Source organism: Bufo bufo, chromosome 4 (assembly GCF_905171765.1).
Source record: "Bufo bufo chromosome 4, aBufBuf1.1, whole genome shotgun sequence".
In the NCBI taxonomy this organism is placed as follows: domain Eukaryota; kingdom Metazoa; phylum Chordata; class Amphibia; order Anura; family Bufonidae; genus Bufo; species Bufo bufo.
In genome coordinates this window covers 59,204,957-59,224,706 of record NC_053392.1, presented here as the reverse complement: position 1 = coordinate 59,224,706, position 19,750 = coordinate 59,204,957, and the positions used below count along the sequence as shown (strand labels likewise).

Genomic DNA, 19,750 nt, shown 5'->3' with positions numbered 1-19,750 from the left:
ACCAGACCATGGAGACCAGCAGTATATATGGGAACCAGTCCATGGAGACCAGCAGTGTATATGGGAACCAGTCCATGGAGACCAGCAGTGTATATGGGAACCAGTCCATGGAGACCAGCAGTGTATATGGGAACCAGACCATGGAGACCAGCAGTTTATATGGGAACCAGTCCATGGAGGCCAGCAGTGTATATGGGAACCAGTCTGTGGAGGCCAGCAATCTAAATGGGAACCAGTCCATGGAGACCAGCAGTGTATATGGGAACAGGTCTGTGGAGGCCAGCAGTGTATATGGGAACCAGTCTATAAAGGTCAGCAGGACATATGGGAACCAGTCCATGGAGACCAGCAGTGTATATGGGAACCAGTCTGTGGAGGCCAGCAATATAAATGGGAACCAGTCCATGGAGACCAGCAATGTATATGGGAACCAGTCTGTGGAGGCCAGCAATATAAATGGGAACCAGTCCATGGAGACCAGCAGTGTATATGGGAACCAGTCTATAAAGGTCAGCAGGACATATGGGAACCAGTCCATGGAGGCCAGCAGTGTATATGGGAACCAGTCTGTGGAGGCCAGTAATATAAATGGGAACCAGTCCATGGAGACCAGAAGTGTATATGGGAACCATCTATAAAGGTCAGCAAGACAAATGGGAACCAGTTCATGGAGACCAGCAGGACATATGGGAACCAGTCCATGGAGACCAGAAGTGTATATTTTGGAACCACTCCATGGAGGCCAGCAGTATATACGGGAACGAATCCATGGAGGCCAGCGGTATATACGGGAACGAATCCATGGAGGCCAGCGGTATATACGGGAACGAATCCATGGAGGCCAGCAGTATATACGGGAACGAATCCATGGAGGCCAGCGGTATACATGTGAACCAGTCCATGAAGGCCAATAGTATACATAGGAACCGGTCTGTACAGACCAGTGAGTCCGTGCAAGCTAGTGTTACTGTTATATAGGAAGCAATTTGTACAGACTAGTTTTATGTATGGGGGTATAGGATCCAATTTTAGTGTATACTTGGCAACTACTAAGAACTACAATTTTTTGTGTATTATGCATTGATATAGGGTATACCCCCAACAAATGGCTTTTGAATCGCATATAGTGCATATGACTCCCTTCAGCACACCCCAAATTTAAAACAGACCAAAGACCATACCCAGTGGTGCATTCACACGACTTTATGTATTTTGCGCCATTGTAACAATGCCCATCCTTGTCAACAAAACGGAAAAGAATAAGACCTGTTCTATCTTTTTGGTGAGACTACAGAATGGACACACGGTTTGCTATCCACATTTTTTTAAATGAATGGGTCCACATCCAATCCGCAAAAAAAGGAGATCGGATGCGGACAAAAAACACGGTAGTGTAAATGGGGCCTTCTAAAACCTGCAGCACCTAAAAGATTGGAGTGCATGTATGAGGACGTGTGAGCCTGTGGGGCCCCCGGGAGACTCGTCGGCCCTTACCCTTTTTTCGGGCAGTTGAAGTTGAGTTGAGGCCAGTGGTAAACACAGGGGCACTTACAGGGGGCAGAGGTATATACCTGGTCATGGACTAGTGGCATGTACAGATACATTCCCAACAGGTATCGGCTTGCACAAGGCCCTCAGGGTCAGTGTCGTGTACCCTACATGGATCATATTCCGGACTAAACCTCTGTTCTTCTTCACTGATGTGACAATCAAGCGAAAAACCATTCTCTTGTATTTACAGATGTAGCAGAGCTGAGTCAGTTTGCAATTCATTATGATACCATGATATGTTCATTATGGTTTTCCAGTGCACAAACCATGCATTGCAATGGCATGCTTGGCTCTGCTACATCTGTGCAGGAGGATAAGTAGCAGGAAGCTTTTCCCTGTGGATGCTCCATGACATTTTAGGTGGATTTTATCAGCAGGCACAGGGGGGCGATGTACTTGCCGCGCATCGGGGGGACGATCCTCTTTTGTGTCTACAAAGCCATTAAGTTGCAGGCTGCATCCCTCCGAGCCCCATGGGCTGGTGTGGGGCTTTGCTGTCAGAGTTGACGTCAGCTTGTGGCTGAGAAATGAGCCGGAGCCTGGAGGGCAGCGAAGCACAGAAGAATCAAATAATTTCCTCTAACAACAGAGCCCGGAGCTCGCTGCTCCGTAATCTCCTTCAATCACCGCACTAGGTTCTTCATTCAGCCTCTTGCTCCCCCCCCCCCCACCCCCTTTCTTCTGCCGCCGTCTTCTTTTATTTCTTGAGAGCCTGCAAAGTGCATGAAGCGCCGTGCGACGGACTGAGATAACTGGGTGAAAAGTGCACCATTCCAGATGATGCGTAGTGACACCCGCTGCCGCCATGACGCAGTCCTGCCGCTCCCCCGAGGGTGCCTGGCGTGCCGTGTAATCCGCTCTGGCAGTCTGAGCATAGGAATTATTTTTGGAAACCTCAATTAATCTCTGGTGTGGAGGTGGCTCACTAAAAGGTCGCCTGTGATCAGCAGAAAGTGCGACTCCTGAGACCCAGAGCATCCCTTAATGTCATGACCTTAACCCCCCCTTCCCCAGGGCTGTGCGGTGACCATGTCGGCTTAGTCCTCAGCCTTACGTTAGTCCTGGATGTTGTAGGCAGGAAAACCTAAATTAAATTTGAATCATTCTCTGTAATGGAAATCAGCTCTCCATTTCCTAGTACATAGTGGCCTGGCAGAAGAAGCAGAGCTGCAGTGTAAAGCTTAGATAGCTGACACAAAAATAGCTGCCAAAGTGGAAGGCATCCAGCACCGGGAAATACAAACTTAAAACTTTATTTGGGACTCTCAGAAAATTTTTAATCCCTTTTAAGGAGACAGGAAGTAGATTTCAGACTACCGTAGACTCCCATTAGTCAATGCAGCTAAGGTGGAGTCACCAGTCACAGCAGAGCTACAGAATGTGAATGGAACACGGCGGAGATCCTATTCCAGGTCTCTAAATCTGGCCCATGGTATCTCCGCCATTTATTGAGGCAGGTCCAAGCACTTGCCAAAAACCTTCATATGGGGTATTGAATCATTTATTTTTTTCTGTTTGCTAAGCAGCAGCAGCAGCTTTATATACAGTACAGACCAAAAGTTTGGACACACCTTCTCATTCAAAGAGTTTTCTTTATTTTCATGACTATGAAAATTGTAGATTCACACTGAAGGCATCAAAACTATGAATTAACACGTGGAATTATATACATAACAAACAAGTGTGAAACAACTGAAAATATGTCATATTCTAAGTTCTTCAAAGTAGCCACCTTTTGCTTTGATTACTGCTTTGCACACTCTTGGCATTCTCTTGATGAGCTTCAAGAGGTAGTCCCCTGAAATGGTTTTCACTTCACAGGTGTGCCCTGTCAGGTTTAATAAGTGGGATTTCTTGCCTTATAAATGGGGTTGGGACCATCAGTTGCGTTGAGGAGAAGTCAGGTGGATAAACAGCTGATAGTCCTACTGAATAGACTGTTAGAATTTGTATTATGGCAAGAAAAAAGCAGCTAAGTAAAGAAAAACGAGTGGCCATCATTACTTTAAGAAATGAAGGTCAGTCAGTCAGCCGAAAAATTGGGAAAACTTTGAAAGTAAGGGCTATTTGACCATGAAGGAGAGTGATGGGGTGCTGCGCCAGATGGCCTGGCCTCCACAGTCACCGGACCTGAACCCAATCGAGATGGTTTGGGGTGAGCTGGACCGCAGAGTGAAGGCAAAAGGGCCAACAAGTGCTAAGCATCTCTGGGAACTCCTTCAAGACTGTTGGAAGACCATTTCAGGGGACTACCTCTTGAAGCTCATCAAGAGAATGCCAAGAGTGTGCAAAGCAGTAATCAAAGCAAAAGGTGGCTACTTTGAAGAACCTGGAATATGACATATTTTCAGTTGATTCACACTTGTTTGTTATGTATATAATTCCACATGTGTTAATTCATAGTTTTGATGCCTTCATAGTCATGAAAATAAAGAAAACTCTTTGAATGAGAAGGTGTGTCCAAACTTTTGGTCTGTACTGTATGTTCAGTTCTGACGCCTCTGAACCTACACAGCACTACAGAGACCTGTGGAGATAGCCGGGCTCGTAGCACCCACTTCTGTGTGCCGCCAGCACTTCAGTTACCGGAAATATGGCTGCAAATCCCTATTGAATCTTTTTTTTTTGTGTGTGTATGACAAGGCTTTTCAAGGCACCTCCGTTTCTTGATAAAGCCTTGAAAAAGTATTCATACCCCCCTGAACATTTTTTTTAAATTTATTTATTTATTCACGTTGCACCCAAAAACTTAGGCCTCTTTCACACGACCGGTTTTTGGTTTTTTTCCGCTTACGGGACTTTTTTTTTGCGTTTCGTATATGGAACCATTCATTTCAATGGTTCTGCAAAAAAATGGAATGTACTCCGTATGCATTCTGTTTCCGTATTTCCGTTTTTCCGTTCCGTTGAAAGATAGAACATGTCCTATTATTGCCCGCAAATCAGATTCCGTGGCTCCATTCAAGTCAATGGGTCCGCAAAAAAAACGTATATGGAAATGCATCCGTGTGTCTTCCGTATCAGTTCCGTTCTTGCGGAACCATCTATTGAAGAAAAAAATTCTGCCCAGCCCAATTTTTTTTATATGTAATTACTGTATACTGTATATGCCATACGGAAAAAACGGAACAGAAACGGGGGGAAAAAAAATGATTTGTGGAAAAAAAAACGGACCGCAAAACACTGAAAAAGACATACGGTCGTGTGAAAGAGGCCTTAAATGTTTTTATTGGGATTTTATGTGATAGACCAACACAAAGGAACACGTATGTGCGATGTGAAAAGAAAATGATACCTGGTTTTCAAAATGTTTAATAAATGAAAATCTGAAAGTGCGTCCTTTTTGAAGGCAGTGAGTAAGTTTCCTGGATTTAGTAGGACACCGTCCTTCTCACAGTGCAGACGCTCATGTCGTACGTGCTTACTGTAGGACGCAGCCCTCTAATTATTTCCGTGCTCTCATGTGGAGCTGCACGTATTGTATACTGGGCATATAATGCTGGCGTCCTGCCAACTGCATCATGAATGGTGGGACCTGAACGTGCAGCGGTCTGCATACTCTGTGAGATTAGCGTGCAAAGGTGTACCAAGTCACAGCGCAAGCGCCATCGTTTAGCTATAGTGCACCACTGGGTAAATGTGGTAAATATAAGGGATTGATTCCACCTCTAATGACAACTAAGCCCCATAAGAGTTGTCAGCTTTACTAGATTCTGGAAAGGTGAACCTGGCTAGATGTGGCAGCAGGGGATGAAGGGATCATTGCACAGCTGGGTGCATTAGCCATTCCTGCGTTTATAGGGATCTAGGGAGCAGAGGTACGAGGAGTTAAAGGGCATCTGTCAGCAGATTTGTACCTATGACACTAGATGCCCTGTTACATGTGCACTTGGCAGCGTAAGACATCTGTGTTGGTCCCATGTTCATATGTGTCCGCATTGCTGAGAAAAATGATGTTTTAGTATATGCAAATGAGCCTCCAGGAGCAACGGGGGCGTTGCCATTACACCTAGAGGCTCTGCTCTCTCTGCAACTGCTGCGTCCTCTCCACTTTGAATGACAGGGCCAGGTAGATGTGAAAATGTTTTCACTGCCTGGCCCTGTCAATCAAAGTGCAGAGGACTCGGCAGTTGTAGAGACAGCAGAGCCTCTAGGTGTAACGGCAACGCCCCCGTTGCTCCTAGAGGCTCATTTGCATATATTTAAAACTTTTTTTTTTTTACATATGAACATGGGACCAACACAGATGTCTTCAGCTGCCAAGCGCAGATGTAACAGGTCAGCCAGTGTCATAGGGACAAACCTGCTGAGAGATGCCCTTTAACCCTTGTCTGTGACATGGTGGAAGGGTGGTATATGGAAGGTAATTGCAGCTCGGGGGGGGGTCTCATTGTGGAAAGCCAACTTGTATAAGGAGTCTGACAGAAAATGACAGATCTGAAAAAATATGCAAATCCACTCTCCTCATGGGTTGGCCATTGACAGGGTGGCACTAGCGAGGCGGTGTTCTCTCTTCTGGAGGAGAGCTACAGTATTTTGCAGCAAGGTAATTGCAATCACACCTACATTTTTGGATGTTGCCTTCACACATCCTAATAAGGGGTATTCCGAGGACCCCTTTGGAAGTATTGCAAGGGCAGGAATGGGAAATACAAAATTTGGAGGCTTACAGGCCCAATCTAGTGGCGCAGAGTTAGGCTTCGTTCACATCACCGTTCTGGCTTTCCGTTCTCCTGCTCCGTCTAGGAGCAGGAGAACGGAAAGGACGGAAAAGGCACATAACTGACGCCAAACTGAGTCAAACGGAGCCCTTAGGACCCCATAGATTATAATGGGGGTCCGTTATGTTTCCGCTCAGAAGATGATTTTTATGGCTCTTTCACACTTGCGTTGTCCGGATCCGTTGTGTGCTCCATTTGCCGGAGGTGCCCGCCGGATCCGGAAAAACGCAAGTGAACTGAAAGCATTTGAAGACGGATCCGTCTTCAAAATGCGTTCAGTGTTACTATGGCAGCCAGGACGCTATTAAAGTCCTGGCTGCCGTAGTAGTAGTGGGGAGCGGGGGAGCAGTATACTTACAGTCCGTGCGGCTCCCGGGGCGCTCCAGAATGACGTCAGAGCGCCCCATGCGCATGGATGACGTGATCCATGCGATCACGTCATCCATGCGCGTGGGGCGCCCTGACGTCACTCTGGAGCGCCCGGGGAGCCGCACGGACGGTAAGTATACTGCTCCCCCGCTCCCCACTACACTATACCATGGCAAACAGGACTTTAGCGTCCCGGCAGCCATGGTAACCATTCAGAAAAAGCTAAACGTCGGATCCGGCAATGCGCCGAAACGACGTTTAGCTTAAGGCCGGATCCGGATTAATGCCTTTCAATGGGCATTAATTCCGGATCCGGCCTTGCAGCAAGTGTCAGGATTTTTGGCCGGAGCAAAAAGCGCAGCATGCTGCGGTATTTTCTCCGGCCAAAAAACGTTCCGGTCCGGAACTGAAGACATCCTGATGCATCCTGAACGGATTTCTCTCCATTCAGAATGCATTAGGATAAAACTGATCAGGATTCTTCCGGCATAGAGCCCCGACGACGGAACTCTATGCCGGAACAGAACAACGCAAGTGTGAAAGAGCCCTAAAGCGGAGACAAAAGTCCTAAGGGAACCCTTGTTTATCACATCAACCAGCCAAAAACAAAAGCAGAAAACAACCGTCTATCAGCCCAGCTTTTCTATTGGAAATGATATGTCACAATAGTCTGACAATCCAGACTGTGTGATAATCTGACTCCTGTGAGCTGTCATTGATGCAGAATTAAAGGATACCAAACACACAGTGCCTTCCGAAAGTATTCACCCCCCTTGACTTTCTTTGTGTTTTGGTGCCTCACAACCTGGAATTAACATGGATTGTTTGAGGATTTACATCATGTAATTTACAGAACATGTCCACAACTTTGAAGATGTTGTTGTTGTTTTTTTCTTTTTTTTTTTTTTTTATTGTGAAGCAAACAACAAAACGGACAAAATACCAGAAAAGGTCAATGTACATAACTATTCACCCCCTAAAGTCAATACTTTGTAGAGCCACCTTTTGCGGCAATCACAGCTCCAAGTCGCTTTGGATAAGTCTCTATGAGATTGCCACATCTTACCACTGGGATTTTTGCCCATTCCTCCTTGCAAAACTGCTCAAGCTCCTTCAGGTTGGATGGTTTGCGCTTGTGAACAGCAATCTTTAAGTCTGACCACAGATTTTCTATTAGATTGAGATCTGGGCTTTGACTAGCCCATTCAAACACATTTACATGTCTCCCCTTAAACCACTCAAGTGTTGCTTTAGCCGTGTGTTTGGGGTCATTGTCCTGCTGGAAGGTGAACCTCCGTCCTAGCCTCAGATCACGCACAGAGTGGGACAGGTTTTGCTCAAGAATATCCCTGTATTTAGCACCATCCATCTTTCCCTCAACTCTGACCAGTTTCCCAGTCCCATCCCCCAGCATGATGCTGCCACCACCATATTTCCCTGTGGGGATGGTGTTCTTTGGGTGATGTGCTGTGTTGGGTTTGCACCAGACATAGCGTTTTCTTTTATGGACGAAAAGTTTAATTTTAGTCCCATCAGACCAGAGCACCTTCCTCCATACATTTTGGGAGTCTCCCACAGGCCTTTTCGCAAACTCACAATGTGCCTTTTTGTTTTTTGCTGAAAGTAATGGCTTTCTTCTGGCCACTCTGCCATAAAGCCCAACTCTATGGAGCGTACGGCTTATTGTCGTCCTATGTACAGATACTCCAGTCTCTGCTGTGGAACTCTGCAGTTCCTCCAGGGTTACCTTAGGTCTCTGTGCTACCTCTCTGATTAATGCCCTCCTTGCCCGGTCCGTGAGTTTTGGTGGGCGGCCGTCTCTTGGCAGGTTTGCTGTTGTGCCATGTTCTTTCCATCTGGTTATGATAGATTTGATGGTGCTCCTGGGGATCATCAAAGATTTGGATATTTTTTTATAACCTAACCCTGACTTGTACTTCTCAACAACATTGTCCCTTACTTGTTTGGAGAGTTCCTTGGTCTTCATGGCAGTGTTTGGTTAGTGATGCCTCCTGCTTAGGTGTTGCAGCCTCTGGTGTGTATATGTAATGACAGATCATGTGACACTTAGCTTGCAGACAGGTGGACATCATTTCACTAATTATGTGACTTCTGAAGGTAATTGGTTGCACCAGAGCTTTTTATGGGCTTCCTAACAAATGGGGTGAATACATACGCACATGCCAATTTTCTATTTTTAATAAATAGTTTTATTTAGATATTTTTCTCATTTCACTTCACCGACTTAGACTATTGTGTTCTGATCCATCACATAAGATTCAGATTAACAAAACATTGAACTTAAGGCTGTAATGTAACAAAATACAAAAAAAGTCAAGGGGGTGAGTACTTTTTTAAGGCACTGTAACAGTCTCAGAGCAGCTCAGCAAAGAGACGTTTCTGCTTCTGATGTTTACAAATGCACCTAGGGGGTGGGCACAGACTTTAAGCAGGGGTGTGGCCAGCAAACAAGTGAAAGTGTTTTATTATCCTATTATAGACACATATAATAATAATTATTATTTTTTCTTGTTATCTCCCTGCAGGTCAGAAGTATGAGCTTCACGCAGGAACAGAGTCCACCCCCAGCGTAGTAGTCCACGTATGTGACAGTGATCTGGAAGAGGAGGAAGACACAAAAACTTCACCCAAGCCTCGAATCATCCCAACAAGGCGCCCTGGCCTGCCCCCCACCCAATCCAACTAACCCGCCCCTTGCACCATGTTCCTCTTGATCTTTCTAACACTGATTTGTATCCCTTTCTCTTCCTCCTATAGACAGTAGGATTTGTTTTCCTTTTTATAGGAAAGTTACTGCTACACGGTCATATTAGCATGTGTCCCTATGAAAGCTGTAGTGAAGCCTTCATAAACTTGCTGCGTGCCAGTGACGACTTGAAACGCATCTCATCATCTTCCAGGTCCTTCTGACACCGAGCGAGTTCTTAAAGGGCTGGAAACAGGGTTTCTCTATTGATATCGATAACATATCAAAGGCAAAAAAAAAGTGTTTCCTGTTTTGTTTAATGTTTGCACATCCCGTTACGGTTATATTGTGAGTCGTCGACACATTTCGTAAAAGTTGCGTGTTTCATGTCGTTCAGAAATGCCATTTTAGTATCTGAACCCATGTCCGCGAATGGTCCAAGAAGCGATTAACCACATGGGAACGCTATGGTGAATAGGCTGTGTTTTATTGATTGCTGGCTCATGATACAAAATGGCTGCCAATTTTGTGCTGGTATTGGGCCTACTTTAAGGACCACTCCATGGTGGGCAATGCTTAGTGCAGGGCCTAAAGGGATGGAGCATGGCACATGGATTCAAAGAACGCCAAAGATAGAATTCCTCTGTCATGCGCCGTCACCTTAGGCCCTTGTGTCATGTGTAATAGGTGACACAACATATCGGTTTTACATGGAGTGTTCATTTTAAGTATCGATATATCATTAGTGAGTCAAATAGATTAATCCCAGTAGTTCTGTATCATTGGAAGACAAGCAGTTCTTTCTTATATGTTGGCCTCACAATGCAAGTCTTAAAGGGGTTGTTTATTTTTATGTAAATAGCTCTTAAAGGGGTTTTTCTGAGACTCTGTCCTCTGGGTAGGTCATCAGTATCTGGGGGTGCAACACCCAGGACCTCCGCCAATCAGCTGTTTGAAAAGGTGTCGGTTCTCCTGTAAACGCCATAGCCTTCTTTCAGCTCACCAACCACAGCGCCGTACATTGTATAGTGGCTGTGTGTGGTATTGCAGCCCAGGGCAATTGATTTGAATAGGACTGGGCTGCGCCTAGGCCATGTGACCGATGAACGTGATGTCACTGGGCTCCATCGCCTTCTCAAACTGTTAAATAGTGGGGGTCCCTGGACTGATCAGATCCAGAGGATAGGCAATTGGTTAAAAAATCTCAGAAAGCCCTTTTTAAGCTCATATAATAAAAATCTGAAACTTTCTAATATACTCTTTTAGTTCTAATTCTGCACCATTTATTTTATTTTTTTTGCAAGATCTCTGCTTGCTGTCAGCGATTGGACATTTCTACAACCAGGTACTAAAATGTTATATTGACCTGAATTTACAATTGTATCCGGTCTAGACAATCCTCTGTGAGCTGAATACATCTGCAGTGCAAATCTCTATACTGCCCTGATGGTTTGCTACAGTGTGTCAGTGCAGGTAAAAGGTATCCGTCTCACGGAGCATTGTCTAGACTGGATACAACTGTACCAACCCCTCAGTCGTGAGAATTATTAGATCTGTAAAGGGATTCCAGCTTCTGGATGTATTCATTGACTGCAAGAAGAGATCTTTAAAAGGGAAGAGTTGAATGACAAAGGGGGTCATGGCCCCTTACGCTGCGCACGCAGCGTTTTTAGGATGCCCTCGAGACCGGGGCGTGGCTGGGGCCGAACAATGAGCCCCGGGACATTTACTAACTTTCGCACCAGGACACTGGCGTAAATGACCATTGAAATCTTCTCCAGTCATGGGCTGGACTAGATGTCAATCTAGGCGTACGGACTGGAGCCTAATTTATGATGAGGCCTGCGTCTAACAAGGGGGTATCAAAGACCGCCGTAAAATGCTGTGCTTTGATAAATGACCCCCAAAGTGTGTTATAAAATGTCAGAACTTTTCATGATTTCATAATGAGGAAGCATTATTTTTATGAAAATGGAAAATCCCTTTAAGCGTTGCACTGAGACACCAGTAGATATACCAGTCTTCTATTGCAGGCCGTATTATAATAGCAAAAAGTTGTTTTACTTATGGTTCATGCACACAAACGTATTTTTTTTCCGTTCCGTTTTGCGGAACGATTCACTTCAATGGGGCTTGGAAAAAAAAAACTGAAATGTGTCCGTATGTCCACATGTCCATTCCGCAACAAAAATAGAGCATGTCCTTTTACAATGGATCAGACAGATCAACGTCACATGGATGTCATCCTTTTTTTTTTTTTTTTTTTGCGGATATTTTTGTTTTGCAGTATTTTTGCAAAATACACACGGTCGTGTGCATGAGCCCTTAAAGGAGTGTTCCAGGAAAAATGTATACACTGTGATCTGCCTAAGGGCTCATGCACACGACCGTATGTATTTTACAGTCCGCCAAACACGGATCCACAAATAAAACGGATGACGTCTGTGTTGCATCCATTTTTTTTTGCAGATCCATTCGCAGACGTACAAGAATAATACATGTTCTATTTTATTTTTATTTTTTGTGGAACAGACTTGCAGACATACTGGATACAAAAAAAAAAAAAAAACTGGACGGACACGGACAAAAAATTACATGGCATGAAGGGGTGGAGCATGGCACAAGAGTTGAAAAAATAGATTATCCCTGTGCCATGTTCCGCCCTCTCAGGCCTTGTTCTAAGGGCTTATTCACACGGCCGTAATGCTCCCGTGGGCATATTGCAGTCCGCAATACACGGGGCACCGGCCGTGTGCATTCCGCATCACGGATGCGTATCCATTCACTTGAATGGGTCCGCAAATCCGGAGGTGTGGTGCGGAGCGGAAGCACGGAATGGAACCCCACAGAAACACTACAGAGTGCTTTCGTGGGGTTCCGTTCCGTGCCTCCGCACCGCAAAAAGATAGAACTTGCTCTATCTTTTTGCGGAACAGACGGATCGTGGACCCCATTCACAACAGCCGTGTGAATGAACCCTAAGCGTAAAACAATGGGGAATATTTAAGAAAAATTGTCTAAAAGAATAACTGATGTAGCAACCAATCGCAGTGCAGTTTTCATTTTGCAAGTGAAGAATATGAAATGAAAGCTGCGCTGTGATTGGATGCTGTGGGCAACAAAGGTATTTTCCATAAATGTCCCCAGTTATGCCAGAGTAATTTCTTCCCGAAATTGTACATTAAGTAGTAGTAAATCAGAAGTTTGGGCAGCAGCCAAAGTTTGTCAGTTATATTTCAGTTACTTACAGAGTTGCTGACATTTTCCTGTTCACATTTAGCTGCCATTTTGCAAAATGGACAACAGGAAGTGCCGCCATATTGGATGTCAGTTTTGTGTAGCCTTCTCAGAACCCGGTGAAACTCTTTACTTTGTCAGTATATCTGTAAGTGAATGACCAAGCTTTTTCCTGCTGTTCCACCTTCTGGTTTACTAATATATTTTACTACTTTACATTTTAGGTGGGAATCCCCTTTAAATTTGCCCAATGCATTCTGTGTCTGGAGAATTTATTTATGTTTGTGTTATGTTCTGAAAGCCGTTACTGGATAATTTCAGATCAGTCAGTATTATGGTTATGGCTTCCGGTCATATAGAAACTTAGGGGGTCATTTATAGAACTGGTGTAAAGTAGAACTGGCTTAGTTTCCCATAGCAACCAATCAGATTCCTCCTTTCATTTTCAAAAGGAGCTATGAAAAATGAGAGGTGGAATCTGATTGGCTGCTATGGGAAACTAAATCTGTTCTACTTTACACCAGTTTGATAAAGAACCCCATTAGAATTTATTAATTAAAATGACAAATACAAATGGTCATATAGTAAGGCACCATCGCAAAACTCAAAATGTGCCCACCGAGCGTTTCCCAGTTATAAAAATTAAAAGGGTTTTCCAGGACTTAGATATTGATAACCTGTCCTCAGCATTGGTTATCAATATCCGATTGGTGGGGGCCCAGCACGCCCACCAATCAGCTTTTTCAGGCAGCTGCCTGCAGCAGAAACTGTACAGTGGACAGAATGGGAAGCAGACAGCGCCATCTAATGTGTAGTGGCCGTACCTGGGTACTGCAGCTCAGCTCCCATTCATGTGGGAGGTGCAATACGTTGGCATGGATACTACACAGTTGCCCTCTGTATAGTTTCTGGCAAAGAGTGGCTCCCGTAAACAGCTGATCATTGGGTTCTGGGTGTCGGACCCCCACCAATCTGATATTGTTGGACTATCTTGAGAATACGCCATCAGTATCTAAGTCCTGGAAAACCCCTTTAAGTTCCACCATTCTGTTTTTAGGTTCAAAAAATCTGCACTGATTAAAGGGGTTATCCAATTTCAAGAACATCCCAGGCCCCTCACCAGTAATATACTTACCCCACTTCCCGCTCCTGGTCCCCGCATCGCCACTGCTGCTTCTCCCTCTACACGGATGAAAACATCCGGTGTCGGGGGGGAGGAGCCAATGGCAGGCGGGGATGGGGTCGTGCCTCCCTAGCGCCACCCGCGATGCTAGGGAGGCTCTTCCCCGTCCCCGTCTGCCATTGGCTGCTCCCCCCCTCCCCCTGACAACGGTGATGCAGGGACCAGGAGCGGCGCCGGGAGCAGGGTAAGTATATTACCGGTGAGGGGCCCGGCACATGTGGGAGGGTTTCTTAAAATTGGGTAACCCCTTTAATTCCATAATATTTCTATAGGGGGAGCTCCATTTATCTGGCTGCCTGCAGTCACCACTAGGGGGAGCTTTCAGCATATAAAGCTTCTTGATTGTATAATAAGTTGTACAATTTTCCATCTCACTTCCTCTATCATTTTCTTAAGAATGTCAAGATCTCTGCTTTCTGTCATTCCATGAGAACCTGCATGGCTTACTACTTGTTAAATGACACAACTCTGAGAACTTGTATGTCCATCACATCGCCTAGAGAAATTTTTGTCTGCTGGAAGTAAATAATGAATATCACTATGAAATGACTGCAAGCAGAGGTATTGAAAGCAGCAAGGAATTTATAAAGAAAGTATATTGGAAAATTGTATAACCTGTATGCAAAGAATATCCTCTACGTACTAAAATGGGAGCCACCTTTGAACAGAGGCTGTATACAAATGTATGCCATGAGCTCCCCCTGGTGGTGACTCTGAGTATTCGCTATGGCCATGTTATAGGAAGTAGTTCAGTGCAAGGTACACTTCTACCATAGGCACCATAGCAGTTTCATGAGCTGTCTCTGTTGTAGGTACAGCACTTCATCGTTGCCTGTACACGAGAATTAGCAGATCCTGGTTAGTACTTTCTGGGTAGATTGTGTAATTCTCAGCCCTGATCGCCATCATCCTGCCTACATCTAACATTTGCATGTTGCAGATCTTTCCGCATGGCAGAGTCTTCTTTTTGTGTAATAATAAGAAAAATCAATGTGTTGGGTCCTTTGTTCTGACAGTACAGGTCTCTGTTGTTAATAACGCACTGACGCATTTCACCGTAGCCTAAAATGAACTGCGATTGTTACTAGGTCCAGTTACAATGTGTTCAAGCAAATGCATTTTTTGTACATTTGTATAATCGCCTTAGTATGGTGTTTTGTATAAATTAGCTACAATTTCAGTAGAGAAAAAAAATAAACTGTGATTATTTATGCTTCCGGCCTCCTGTTATTTCTCATGTTACGTAATATAGTGAATGTCACCATATTGGAGGCCTACACTTTCTTCCTGTAGGGTGTGTGCTTTCTGGCAGCCGCAATGAATAGGAGTTAATGGGCATCTGTCAGCAGGTTTGTACCTATGAAACTGGCTGACCTGTTGGCAGCTGAAGGCATCTGTGTTGGTCCCATGTTCATATGTGTCCTCACTGCTGAGAAAAATTATGTTTTAATATATGCAAAGGAGTATGTAGGAGCAACGGGGGTGTTGTCGTTACACCTAGAGGCTCTGCTCTCTCTGCAACTGCTGTGTCCTCTGAACTTTGATTGACAGAGCTAGGCAGTGAAAACATCATTAAAATGCAGAGAGCACTGCAGTTGCAGAGAGAGAGCTGAGCCGCTAGGTGTAGTGACAACGCCCCCGTTGCTCCTAGGGACTCATTTGCATATGCTGACAGATGCCCTTTATCAGAAAATGTGATACATTATAACAGGAAGTGATGGAGTACCGCCCCTCACATATACTCTACGGACCAACAGGGGATCTAGCTGCATACAGTCTTTTCTGAGTTTATATTGTTACTACCCTGCCTTATCTAGGCCTCCAGCAGTAGAACAGTTCTGTCTTTCTGTACTCAGTCATCTTCTAGCGATAATGAGATGACTCTGCTCACTGTGTCCCAAGCTATACAGCAAAGCTGACAAGTCTACTTCAGGAAACAGGAAGTTTCTCCTATTATGTCTGCTCTAGTGGCCAGTGTGAGAACTGCAATATTTTACTTTTAATATACGTTAAATTTAAAATTTAATATGTATAAAGTAAAAACCAAATTGCATTGGTTAAAGAGTTTTCCAGTTTCTATCAGCACCCCTTTCTGTCGAATGTGTGGACCATGTTTCACGAAATTACACGAATGCACGTTCTCTCCGTGATCCTGAATGCAGTCACATGACCCCATCCGCTCCTCTCCGGCATTGCGTCCCTTCCTTTCTTTTCCAGCCTGGTTTTCCGCTATCTGTTGTGTCCTGTAGTGTGAAGGTCCATCGAATTAACAAGTACTGGGAGGAAAGCAAAGCAGTGAACTTCCTCCGCATTCGCTTTGCTCACTGACGCTTCACAATTCATTTTATGTCAATAGCCGCATACATCAAAAATTCTATTTCATCCTAAAATATCATAAAAATACACTGCTCAAAAAAATAAAGGGAACACTTAAACAACACAATGTAACTCCAAGTCAATCACACTTCTGTGAAATCAAACTGTCCACTTAGGAAGCAACACTGAGTGACAATCAATTTCACATGCTGTTGAGCAAATGGGATAGACAACAGGTGGAAATTATAGGCAATTAGCAAGACACCCCCAATAAAGGAGTGGTTCTGCAGGTGGTGACCACAGACCACTTCTCAGTTCCTATGCTTCCTGGCTGATGTTTTGGTCACTTTTGAATGCTGGCGGTGCTTTCACTCTAGTGGTAGCATGAGACGGAGTCTACAACCCACACAAGTGGCTCAGGTAGTGCAGCTTATCCAGGATGGCACATCAATGCTAGCTGTGGCAAGAAGGTTTGCTGTGTCTGTCAGCGTAGTGTCCAGAGCATGGAGGCGCTACCAGGAGACATGCCAGTACATCAGGAGACGTGGAGGAGGCCGTAGGAGGGCAACAACCCAGCAGCAGCACCGCTACCTCCGCCTTTGTGCAATGAGGAACAGGAGGAGCACTGCCAGAGCCCTGCAAAATGACCTCCAGCAGGCCACAAATGTGCATGTGTCTGCTCAAACGGTCAGAAACAGACTCCATGAGGGTGATATGAGGGCCCGACGTCCACAGGTGGGGGTTGTGCTTACAGCCCAACACCGTGCAGGACGTTTGGCATTTGCCAGAGAACACCAAGATTGGCAAATTCGCCACTGGCGCCCTGTGCTCTTCACAGATGAAAGCAGGTTCACACTGAGCACATGTGACAGACGTGACAGAGTCTGGAGACGCCGTGGAGAACGTTCTGCTGCCTGCAACATCCTCCAGCATGACCGGTTTGGCATTGGGTCAGTAATGGTGTGGGGTGGCATTTCTTTGGAGGGTCGCACAGCCCTCCATGTGCTCGCCAGAGGTAGCCTGACTGCCATTAGGTACCGAGATGAGATCCTCAGACCCCTTGTGAGACCATATGCTGGTGCGGTTGGCCCTCCTAATGCAAGACAATGCTAGACCTCATGTGGCTGGAGTGTGTCAGCAGTTCCTGCAAGACGAAGGCATTGATGCTATGGACTGGCCCGCCCGTTCCCCAGACCTGAATCCAATTGAGCACATCTGGGACATCATGTCTCGCTCTATCCACCAACGTCACGTTGCACCACAGACTGTCCAGGAGTTGGCAGATGCTTTAGTCCAGGTCTGGGAGGAGATCCCTCAGGAGACCGTCCGCCACCTCATCAGGAGCATGCACAGGCGTTGTAGGGAGGTCATACAGGCACGTGGAGGCCACACACACTACTGAGCCTCATTTTGACTTGTTTTAAGGACATTACATCAAAGTTGGATCAGCCTGTAGTGTGTTTTTCCACTTTAATTTTGAGTGTGACTCCAAATCCAGACCTCCATGGGTTGAAAAATTTGATTTCCATTTTTTAATTTTTGTGTGATTTTGTTGTCAGCACATTCAACTATGTAAAGAACAAAGTATTTCAGAAGAATATTTAATTAATTCAGATTTAGGATGTGTTATTTTTGTGTTCCCTTTATTTTTTGGAGCAGTGTATATTGATATCTAATGAACTGATGTATTTCTTGAATGGTCGTGTCTTCCATATTCTGTTCATGGGAAGCAGGGATCAGCCAGCGCCTGCTCTGTTGACATGGCTGCGCCAACAGTGCCTGCGCATGTGTCAGAGGTTCACTGCTTAGATACCAAGGAAGTTTAAAAACAAAAGTAAAAAAAAAGGTCATTGTTACTCGATTGGTGAGGGTCTGACACCCTGTGACGTGTGTGGTGCTGGACCTTTAGGGAGGCATAACTGAAGAAGGGGCGCGTCGCAGGAACATACAGTAAAGTATGCCATGCTCAGGGAAGCATGGCTAGTTAGAATATAGAAGCAGCACAGTTTTTTTTTTTGTTTCCTTTAAACAGAGCAGGAAGCAGACAGCTCTGTTCTAAGTGTAGTGGCCATGTCAGGTTACTGCAGCTCAGTTACCATTGAAGTGAATGGGAGCAGAGCTGCAGTACCCATTATGGCCACTACACTTTGAATGGAGCTGTCTGCTTCCTGTTCCATTAAAAGTGCTAGTTCCAGCACAGGAGGCTGCAGGGAACAGCTGATCAGTGGGGGTGTGTGGGGTTGGGCCCCAATGATCAGATATTCTGAGGATAGGTCAACAATTTCGGGAGCCTAGAAAAGACCTTTAGTTGAAATTGGGAAAAATATATACAGTAGTCTGTGATGAATACACATAAATTACCAGAAAAAATAAGCAAAAATGTAAGTTTTTTGTATGTTTGAAAAAAATAAAAAATCATTCTGTGTATAAAAATGACATGTAAAAATATACTACAATCATTCATCCCCATACAGCTTCATTGTGGTACAACACCCCAGAATTCTGTCTGAGGTATACAGTGGAGGAAATAATTATTTGACCCCTCACTGATTTTGTAAGTTTGTCCAATGACAAAGAAATGAAAAGTCTCAGAACAGTATCATTTCAATGGTAGGTTTATTGTAACAGTGGCAGATAGCACATCAAAAGGAAAATCGAAAAAATAACTTTAAATAAAAGATAGCAACTGATTTGCATTTCATTGAGTGAAATAAGTATTTGAACCCCTACCAACCATTAAGAGTTCTGGCTCCCACAGAGTGGTTAGACACTTCTACTCAATTAGTCACCCTCATTAAGGACACCTGTCTTAACTAGTCACCTGTATAAAAGACACCTGTCCACAGAATCAATCAATCAAGCAGACTCCAAACTCTCCAACATGGGAAAGACCAAAGAGCTGTCCAAGGATGTCAGAGACAAAATTGTAGACCTGCACAAGGCTGGAATGGGCTACAAAACCATTAGCAAGAAGCTGGGAGAGAAGGTGACAACTGTTGGTGCGATTGTTCGAAAATGGAAGGAGCACAAAATGACCATCAATCGACCTCGCTCTGGGGCTCCACGCAAGATCTCACCTCGTGGGGTGTCAATGGTTCTGAGAAAGGTGAAAAAGCATCCTAGAACTACACCGGAGGAGTTAGTTAATGACCTCAAATTAGCAGGGACCACAGTCACCAAGAAAACCATTGGAAACACATTACACCGCAATGGATTAAAATCCTGCAGGGCTCGCAAGGTCCCCCTGCTCAGGAAGGCACATGTGCAGGCCCGTCTGAAGTTTGCCAATGAACACCTGAATGATTCAGAGAGTGACTGGGAGAAGGTGCTGTGGTCTGATGAGACCAAAATAGAGCTCTTTGGCATTAACTCAACTCGCTGTGTTTGGAGGAAGAAAAATGCTGCCTATGACCCCCAAAACACTGTCCCCACCGTCAAGCATGGGGGTGGAAACATTTTGCTTTGGGGGTGTTTTTCTGCTAAGGGCACAGGACAACTTATTCGCATAAACGGGAAAATGGACGGAGCCATGTATCGTGAAATCCTGAGCGACAACCTCCTTCCCTCTGCCAGGAAACTGAAAATGGGTCGTGGATGGGTGTTCCAGCACGACAATGACCCAAAACATACAGCAAAGGCAACAAAGGAGTGGCTCAAGAAGAAGCA

The 19,750-nt window shown here is 45.0% G+C and overlaps 1 protein-coding gene across 4 annotated transcripts in view; it reads left to right on the top strand.

Moving 5' to 3' along the window:
- Positions 1–11,495, top strand: part of RCAN2 (regulator of calcineurin 2) — an 89,483-nt gene extending 77,988 nt beyond the window's left edge. For all 4 annotated transcript variants that reach the window (XM_040427295.1, XM_040427296.1, XM_040427297.1 and 1 more), the window contains one exon: positions 9,188–11,495. In XM_040427295.1, coding sequence (XP_040283229.1) covers positions 9,188–9,348 — 161 coding nt within the window. In that variant the 3' untranslated portion in view covers positions 9,349–11,495. The remainder of the gene's footprint in view (positions 1–9,187) is intronic.
- The last annotated feature ends 8,255 nt before the right edge of the window (positions 11,496–19,750 follow it).